Source organism: Diachasma alloeum, unplaced genomic scaffold, assembly GCF_001412515.2.
Source record: "Diachasma alloeum isolate Michigan unplaced genomic scaffold, Dall2.0 Dall_scaffold_00822, whole genome shotgun sequence".
Lineage (NCBI taxonomy): Eukaryota > Metazoa > Arthropoda > Insecta > Hymenoptera > Braconidae > Diachasma > Diachasma alloeum.
In genome coordinates this window covers 134,454-144,533 of record NW_021680950.1, presented here as the reverse complement: position 1 = coordinate 144,533, position 10,080 = coordinate 134,454, and the positions used below count along the sequence as shown (strand labels likewise).

Here is a 10,080-nt window from a genome sequence, read left to right as displayed (position 1 = left end):
AATGGGAAAACAATTGATAGGAAAGGGCGGCATTTTGCAAATAAAACTGATTTGAAGCAGTCATGAAAGCCCGAATACTGCACTCTGATTCATTGAAATGCGAAAGGAGGAAATAATTTGGTAATTCTTCAGATTTTCTCCACAATTCCACAAAAATTTTCAAGTTTCTTGAAAAAAATTAATATAAATTTCGAAAGATTATAGAAAATTTGAAAAAATTTTAGATGATTAGATGATGAAAGTTTGAAGTTTATGACATCGTCGAATAAAATTGTGAAAAAATCATGAATGAAGCGAAAACACTTCGAATTAGCGAAAGAAGATCAGAATTGACCCCATAATTTTTCTAGAAAAATAATTGAATACTTTTGTCAAGTTGCAAACGGAAATGAAGAGGGAGGCGAAGACAAAAAAATTATGGCCTGTGAGAAATTTGATAATTGTTGTTTTGCACTCTGAATATAATTTTGATTACAATAGTAATTAAAATTTCATTCAATGAGGACGGAAACTCAGAATTAGTGGATCACTTATTATAATATTTAAATTGAACAAGCAATGAACCGAGACGCATTGTTTTCATTAACTTTAACACTCAATAGACTAAAACGACGATAAATCATTAATTTTCGAAAGAAACAAAAAAAGCAAAGGCATAATAAATGGGCATCAACGTCGCGGCCGCTTGCGGCCGCGGCGGCGCTAGTCCAAATTATAAAGAGTACAGTAACTGCATATTTTCTCTGGCTTAAATGATACTTGATGTGTATCAACGCAAAAATACCAAGAGAACTTATTTACTAATCTTACCTGAGGATTCTTTTGGTGTGAAGACTATGAGAATCAGATAAGTAGCTCTCCAAGTGGAGACCACAGTTTGGGGCTGCGAAAAATGTATCCCCAAACCAAATGTATCGCAATTTACGAATTAATGGTTAGTTCCGGAGATATTCAACTCTGTATGTCAATCTATATCATTTCATATCTGAAAAACTATAAGACTCCATGAGACCTCATTTCAACAATCAAAATGGAACGATTCAGAAGTCCAATATATCAATCAATTTGTCAATCTGATCTGTGAATCTATTGATGACAAAGAAGAATAATCATACTCATAAGTAGAAAATGTGCAGTCACATGCTCGCTGTCACCTGCCTGTTTGCCCCTTTAGGGAATAAAAAATTCTTGGGCGAGAGTGAATCTGAAATTTTTTCGATTAAGACATCTTTCTTTTATACAATTTAATGATCATTCAATTAAATTTTGTTTGCCATTTTCTCTCTCTCTCGGAACACCATCTTTTCCATCTTAAAGATAGTCTCTCTTGTCCTTTTTCAGGTACTTTTTCTTTTATATTTCACTAAACGTCATTCTTCTCATCTACAATCATGAATCTCTTCTTTGAAACATTGATAATTATTCCGTTGAATATAAATCTCGTGTAAAAGTAGATATAGGAAAAAATGTTGCACAACCTTCGTCATTACTTTAAAAACTTTATATGAAAAAGTTCCTATGGATTTTACGCTTATTATGATTATTCAGATTATCGCAGAAGGCAGTAATTTTAAGAAAATATCTGAAGAGTTTTCTATTAAAAAAATCGTGTGAGATTTTTTCTACCGTGATTCATTCTTAAGACATTCATTAATTATGCTGAATATTTGAATAACAAGTCGTGATGGAAGGAAATACCATGGATATTTTTTGCATTTGTTTATGAGAATTGTTTTTATTGGAGTGGTTGGTAATGCTCTCTTTTAAAATTCCATTGTCAAGATAATCTCGTAATGGAAGGAATGCGAAGAGTCGTAACACATGAAAAATTAAATTGGATTCATCCTATAAGCAATTTTGATTAAGAAATTTCTGAATTATTTTTAAATCTGACAACTAGGGAACTGTAATTTGAAGAATAGCTGTATGAATGGGGTCTGATGAGCTAAATGCGACATTCCGTGGGATTTTCCGTAGGATAATTATCTAGGGCCTACAGGCTTACACATCTCAGAAGAGAATTTTCGTAAAAAATTTGCAAACGTCAACGCACTATATCTATAAATCTGCCTTGAAACAATTTTATTATATGGTCATTTATTGTGAATTCATAAGCGACATGAACGATTCAATATACAAACGTGGTCGAACAATTAAACAATCAATTAACAATTTTTTCAACAATAATTATTATCATTAATTAATTTATGAATTAGTAAATTCGATAGCGTACATCACTCAATAATTTTATTTTGAAATTATTATTATTTTTATTTTTATATCCGTGGAATTAGTTTTGTAGACAGCCTCAAGCGCAATTAATCGCAGAATAATTTTTCACATTTTTTCTTCTTGAGGAATAAATTTTTTCTTGGTTACTTTTCTATTAAACGCTTACTTACGAGATATTTCATTAAGGTCTAGTGAGGCAGTACAACTGATAGTGAAGTCAACATTGCTACAGTTGGGTATTTGCTATTCTTTAGGTCGAGTCATTCACTATTTTTGATTTTATGAAAAAATTCAAAATGGTCATAGGAGTTGGGTTTGTTTTATTTGTCAACCTCCAGGGTCAGGGACGTCTCTGGCTGTGTCCAAATGTAGCCAGTTCGTGTTATGCTACAGTGGGCATCGTAATATTTTCCTGGTGCTCTGCAGTAGGACCATCTTGGACATCTGCAACGGAATTTACTGTGAAATTCCTCTTTACACACTTCGTTCCACCAGCAGGTTCGCTATAACAAAAAGTTTAATAATGGTGAAGAATTGCAGAAAGAAGCTGCGTCTCTTCTCCGGTAGTAGCTCTTATGGTCTTTTTTTTCTATTCATTTTCGACATTACAACAAATAGTATATCCCAAATAAAGTCGTTATATTTTTTGTTATTGAAAATTATCTGGACTACGAAAAGAATTATTTTACTTCAGAGAATCACAAAAAATAAAGAAATCATTGTTTGTCCCCAACTTTTTCCTCATTCACAACTACTATTTGAATAACTGTCTCAATTAACCAAAAAGAACGACCAGTTTTACGTCTGAGATAATTTCCTACACAAAAGTTCTCTCGAAATTGTCACTTAAGATTGGCCAATCCATGAAGGATCAATTACTTTGGTTGGATGTCAAAAATGATTTTTTTCGATGAGACAATTATGCTAAAAAGGGAAATTGTAAGCAATACTCAGAAAATTGGAAAATCCTTTTGCGTTAATTTTGCGCTTTTTCTCAAGGTCTGTTCCCGACACTTATCATCAATCGAGAAACATGAAAAACTAACCATATGAAAATCAAGAATTTCCTTACTGTCATCGCCTATTGGCCAGTAGAGATTGCTAGACATTTTTATCCGAAAAAAATTCTACGTCGTTTTCTAAAAATTCGCAATTCAAGACTGCGCAAAGGTGTCAAGAGATGTGATGAAATGTGAAAGGATTATCTTATTAGCTGCATCATGATAAAATTCTTCACACGGAAGGTCTCTCAACATTATTTGCAGAGATCCTTGATTAATAATTATTCAATGTTCTTTGAATACCTCAGCCAAGTAACCTCGGACACTCTGATCGCTGTAATTCCTCTTTGTAATCATATGCCTCGACCTGACAGTGTAAACAACAGCGCAGAGCACGATAAGAACGAAGAGATGTCGCCCAATATTTCCCTGCCAATGGAAACAAAAAAACTAGTAACCATTCACGAAAATTAATTATCTTTTTTTTATCATAATTTCATGCGCTCGACTTTTTTTTCAAACATTCCACTCACACTGTCCGCCATGCTCCCTGATATCCTTTATAGCGCAAGCTCCTCGCTCTGGTTTGGCGACATTTGCCGAGGCTGCTGACGGATGGATGCAGAAGTGGCCAGGTGATTCACTGCATTCAGTTTGAAGTGATTATCCGTGGGGAATGAATTAATTAACATCACTCTGAGGGGTATTATTTCGAGCTCTCATGTGCTTGTCGCCGGTGGTTTATGAACATTTTACGATGCGAAGAAATTGCACTCGAAAAGTCGAAGGATACGGGCATGCGTATTACAATATGCGAAACTGAGATGTGTACCTTTTTCTTATAAATTAGAGCATCAAATCATTCATGTCATACGAGTTCATTAAATTTCATGCAAATATTTGTATATATTCGCTATTTATCCCGTACGATTTTTTTTGCGCGTTTCTTTTTCAATAGAAAATGTTCAAAATATAATGAAATTCTTCGTGACATCCTGACATTCGATTTTTCGGGTCATTATAATAACTTCTCTGTGGATCAGAGAAATATGTAAAAAACATTTATGTAATTATAGACCACATTGATTTTGAAAAAAAAAATTTCATCTTTGTGGAGCGAATGAGATAAACGAAAAACATATTCATTATTATTTCGGTATCCGTCTTCATCTCTGATATATTCCTCAAAAACTGGACGCCAAAAAATACTTACTTAATTCATAATAATATTTTTACTACTCCACTGCTGAATAGAATGAATTTATCAAATTTGTTTATTTATTAAGGAATTGGTTTCTTTGAATGTTTGAATAACTGGTGGATTGTCAAATGCGCGAGTGATCTAGAACAAATGAAGGCAAATTCTCATGGAAATATTGAGCCACTATTTGAAGCTTCTGCCTTCTGAGACCTATTCTCGAGTGAACCGGAAATATTTCTATTAAGGATGTTTATCCAAAATCGCGAGTATTACAAAAAATTGATTTTTTTCAACTGAAAGATGAAGTTAATCTCTTTATCGTGATAACAATTTCAATCCACCAAAACCCGCGTCTATTATTTAGAAATGGAGTGGACAAAATGCACCAAACGCATGCGCTAACATGTGCTTATTTGGGATAGAATCTTTGGAATATTTCCTCTTTTTGCACGGGTACCCCAAATTTTTTTCTGGCCATTCGATTCAGCATAGTTTTGCACATTACCTTCTACTTTTATTCTTATTTTTAGAGTCTTATAGTAGGTGAATTATAAATTTCAACATGAATCCCATAAGAGCCCGTGTATAAGGACAAATTTGTTTAATTCTGGCGAGACTATTGCGATTAATTTTTTTTTTAACATCAAAGAAGGTAGTTTCATATGTTCTGCTATCAGCCAAAACAATTATAGAATTTTCCTTGAACATGAAAAAATAAGAGTTGCTGAAAATGGCTGCTGAAAACATCCTTAACTGCAATCGTTCCTCAAACGCAACGCCTATAGGTTGGTGTATCAGACGATCGGTCTGCACAGAGAGAAAAAGGGGGTTAGCTTCAGAAAAAAGTTTCTAAACTTTAGAAACTGATTTCTAAACTTCGGTTTTGTAAAATCTAGAAACTTTTTTTCAAGTTTTAGAAAAAAAATCGGTTAAAATTAATCATCAAAATGGAGATTAATTTTAAATCAAAATATACTTAATTTTAGAAGAAATATTTTTTTTAATGTAGAAAATTTCTTTAATTTTTGAGGGGGGATTTTGCAGAGAAGGGAACGGGTTTGTTAATTGAAAATTAACAACCAAAAAAATTGACTCAGTGAGTTTTAAAAAAAAATCTCCAAAACTAAGGGGACACTGTGTGGTGGACACTACAACAAAACTAAACTAGTATCGAGAATCATCCTGGTTCCCCTCCTACCTACTCCAAATCCCATTTGCTTGAGACGGCCTCAAAGATCAAGCGCTCTCAGCGGTCAACCGGGAAAGCCAAGTAGGACAATGTCTGCTTCTCGTAGTTGACCCTCATAATCATCAGCGTTCTTGTGCTGTCCTGCAAGAGACAGGACAAGCACAATGGTCGAACGGTTGACCCTCGACATTATCCCGCCTGTCTCTGTCGCTTGATCCTTGTGACCATTTGAGTCAATTATTTGAGTCTCGCAAAATATGAATCTGGTGACGTTTGAACTTCGCGAGGTATGATCTTTGCAGGATGTGACTTAAAAAACATTTGACTTTCACAAGGTGTGACCCTTGCAAGGCAAAAGCCTATGATCGTTGCAACAGTTGACCCGCGCGACGTAAAATAAAAGCACCTTTTCATTATTTTGCTCGATTCATGATCGGTCGAGCTGTCGACGTTCGACATGGGTCAATATTTAATCCTGTTTTACTTTGCTTCCGAATGGAAGCATTGTAATCGGTCGATTTTTCGATTCACTAATTTTGCTTGGAAATGATGTAGAATGGTCTGAAACGTGAAAATACAAAAATTGAGGACCATGTATGTATGTGTGTCCGAAAGTGTGGGTCAATTTTGTCGAAAATTTTTATAAATCACGATAAATAAAGGACTAAAGTTGAAGCTAAAAATCTGAAATTTTGTCACATAATTGAAGCATTTTTGGGCGCAGTTTCAGCTCAATCGCCCCAGTAGTTTCTGAGATACAGCAATTTCTCAAAAATCTTTGTTCCTCAATATCTCAAAAACTATATGACCGATTTGAATTTTTTTGACGCCAAAATCTTCTTTGTGATAATATCTATTGGATCAAATCATAATATTGCTATGTAACTATCGACAGTTCGGTAATAATTGGCATTTTTCATTTTTATGAAAAAATCGTTGTACGCACGATAGCGCCCCCAAAAATTAAGATAGAAAGTTGAAATTTAGTACGATTGTAGTCAATCGTACTAAATTTCAACTTTCAAATTGTCTTTATGATATTACAGGATGGGATTGTGGATGAGCGAAATCGGATGAGTAGTTTAGGAGATATTTAACTTTTTGTGAAAAACTGTAATGCTCAATATCTCCGAAACTACTGGTCCGATTGACTTTTTTTTCAAAATATTCGTCATGGTATCTTCTATCAAGATCAATCAAAATATGCATACCCTGCCATACAAAGTTTTCGAGACATCAGCGTTTTTCTAGTTTTTGCTTCCAAATGGAAGCTTTGCAATCCTTGAATTTTTCGATTTTCTAATTTTGCCTGGAAATGATGTAGAATGGTCTGAAATGTAAAAATACGAAGTTTGGCGACAATGTCTGTCTGTCCCCCCCCCCTCCGCAACTTTTTGGAAATTAGGTTTTAGAAAATACAACACTAAGAGGGCTAAAAAAATTCAAAAAAATTTGAAATTTTGTCAGATTATAGGTCCTAACTAGGACTAACTCTGGGCACAGGATCAGCTCGATCGGTCCAGTAGTTCCTGAGAAAAAGCCATTTCTTTTTGAATCTTTTTTTTGCAAATATCTCAAAAACTAATCGGCCGATTTCATTTTTTTTTCAAAATGTTCGTCTCAACTCCCTCTATCTGGATCAATCGAAACCTATATAGCCGTTCCTGCAAAGTTTTTGAGATATTTCCACTTTTCTGTTTTTTTTCTCCAAAAATCGTTGTACGCTCTCTAGCCTTCGCAAAATGGAGATATCAACTTCAAATTTGGACAGGATCTCCGTCTTATGACAAGGACGGTTGGGATTGAAACTGGGCTGAATCGGCCCAGCGGTTCCGGAGATATTCTATTTTTTATGAAAATCGATTATGTGTAATATCTCGAAAACTAGTGGACCGATTTCACTTTTTTTTTTCAAAATATTCGCCTTGTTTGTCTTTTCATAAAAAATCTTGTTCGCACGATAACTTGAAAAAAATTGGAATAGCGAGTTGAAATTTGGTATGGTATTAGCTCTTATAATATTAAAGGTTGGTATTCTGGATGGGCGCAATCGGCCGAGCGATTCTTGAGATATTTAACCTTTTGTGTAATTACGTTTCATCAAATATCTCACAAACTACTCGACGGATTTCAATTTTTTTTCAAAATACTCGACTCGACGGCCACTATTTAGATCAATCAAAATATATACATGCGTCCATACAAACTTTTCGAGATATCGTCGTTTTTCATTTTTTTTCTCATTTTCGTACGCACGATACCGCGACAAAAAATGATGACTGCAAGTTGAAATGTGGTAAGACCACGGCTCTCATAGTATTAAACGTTCGTCTTTTGAATGGGCGCAATCCATCGAGCGGTTTCGGAAATATTCAAATTTTTATGAAAAACTATTTCTTCNAAAAAATGATGATTGCAAGTTGAAATGTGGTAAGACCACGGCTCTCATAGTATTAAACGTTCGTCTTTTGAATGGGCGCAATCCATCGAGCGGTTTCGGAAATATTCAAATTTTTATGAAAAACTATTTCTTCAAAAAGTTGAAGAATCATATATATATATATGCCTGGCGCAGGGACAGAAAATCACCACGAATACATTCGGAAGCTTACTACCAATGGAATTGGTAGAAGAAAAAATAATGATGATAATAATAGCGTAAAAAGTAACGGTCAAATGTCTTCTGTCAAATAAGCTCGAACCCCTGCTTGTTTAAATTAAAATCCAATGCGGGCTCTACAATACGCGTTAAACATGGACTAAATATCTGAGATTATGGCTACTAGTTTGCATGATTGGCCCACATTCATGTATAAAATTTTGTGTCAATCGATTCAATACATCCTGTTTTTGCTTCCGAATGGAAGCTTTGCAATCGTTCGATTTTTTGATTCTCCAATTTTGCTTGGAAATGATGTAGAATGGTCTGAAACGGAAAAATACCAAGTTTGACGACCATGTCTGAATGTGAGCACGTTCACTACCTCCTTCCCGGTGGTCAACTTTTAGAAATTTGAGTAATAAGGTGACTAAAGTATTTCCAAAAAATCTGAAATTTTGTCAGATCAGAGGACTTACTAAGGGCTAACTCTGTGCATAATTTCAGCTCGATCGGTCCAATAGTTTTTGAGAAAAAACGATTTGTATTTGAATCGTTTTTCGCGTATATCTTTAAAACTAGTGGTCCGATTCGACTTTTTTTTTCAAAATATTCGTCTCGATGTCCTTCACCTAGATCAATCAAAACATATCCACCCGTTCCTACCAAGTTTTCGAGATATTTCCGCTTTTCTGTTTTTTCATTAAAATCCATGTGCGCGCTCCAGCGCTCGCGAAAATTGAAATATCAACTTGAAATTTGGAAAGAATCTTCCTCTCATGATAACGGTTGGTATTGAAGATGGGCTCAATCGCATCAGTAGTTCCGCAGATATTCAACTTTTTCTGAAAATCCATCATATACAATAACTTCAAAACGACGCAACCGATTTGACTTTTTTTTCCAAAATATTCATCTTGATGACCTCCACCTCGATCAATCAAAACATATATATCCATCCCTACAAAGTTTTCGAGATATTTCCGCTTTTCTGTTTTTTCATTAAAATCCATGTACGCACTCTAGCCCGCGCAAAAATTGAGATATCAACTTGAAATTTGAATAGAATCTTTCTCTCATGATAACAACGGTTCGTATTGAAGATGGGCTCAATCGCATCAGTAGTTCCGGAGATATTCAACTTTTTTTGAAAATCTATCATATGNTTTTCGAGATATTTCCGCTTTTCTGTTTTTTCATTAAAATCCATGTACGCACTCTAGCCCGCGCAAAAATTGAGATATCAACTTGAAATTTGAATAGAATCTTTCTCTCATGATAACAACGGTTCGTATTGAAGATGGGCTCAATCGCATCAGTAGTTCCGGAGATATTCAACTTTTTTTGAAAATCTATCATATGCAACCCCCCTCTACTGGGTTCCCACTTTGTCGTAGTGAGGGGGCTCGGTCGCGGGCGGTAGTCTTAAGGACTACCGCTGCCCGCGGTCGCTAAGAGGAATCCACCCAATCCATGTGTGTGAGCGGCGTAAGCCATGGCCTCGGCCATACCGTGCCTAAGGATGCGTAGCACAGGGGGAGCTGTGTCGCTAACGGTGCCTCTCAGAAACGTGGGCGACCTCGGAGAGTAGTCTTGGATGTAACCCTCCCGAGACAAGCCAAGCCCTGGGCAATCGCGGCAATGAACCAGGTGAAAACGCTTAACCGCGGTACTCGTGGGACCAAAAATAGAAACCAATCTAAAAAATCTCAGTATTGAAAAAGAAACTTCAGGTGGGGCCAGCGATGGCGAACACACGAAGTCTGACAAGGCTGACCAGTCTGGTGCCGATGTGAATCGGGTCAGACTGAGTGGAGCCGAGAGAAGACGTCGCAAGAGAGCGAAGCTGCATCAAACC

The 10,080-nt window shown here is 35.6% G+C and overlaps 1 protein-coding gene across 2 annotated transcripts; it reads right to left on the bottom strand.

Moving 5' to 3' along the window:
• Positions 1–2,059: 2,059 nt before the first annotated feature.
• On the bottom strand, positions 2,060–4,018 carry LOC107044816. 2 transcript variants are annotated; one of them, XM_015266855.1, is made up of 3 exons: positions 3,767–4,018; positions 3,537–3,683; positions 2,060–2,735 (listed from the first exon to the last, which is right to left on the bottom strand). In XM_015266855.1, exons 1-3 carry the CDS (start codon positions 3,776–3,778, stop codon positions 2,553–2,555), a joined length of 342 nt encoding a protein of 113 aa, XP_015122341.1. In that variant the 5' UTR covers positions 3,779–4,018; the 3' UTR covers positions 2,060–2,552. The 2 variants fall into 2 exon arrangements, with proteins under 2 accessions (XP_015122341.1, XP_015122342.1); XM_015266856.1 differs by having other exon boundaries at positions 3,537–3,662.
• Between the last annotated feature and the right edge of the window lie 6,062 nt (positions 4,019–10,080).

What these genes read in the sequence shown, in the direction of transcription:
- LOC107044816 (XM_015266855.1), bottom strand. An exon ending in TCCGAGGTTACTTGGCTGAG is followed by an intron (nt 2,736 to 3,536) that starts GTATTCAAAGAA and finishes TTTTTGTTATAG; the next exon opens with CGAACCTGCTGGTGGAACGA.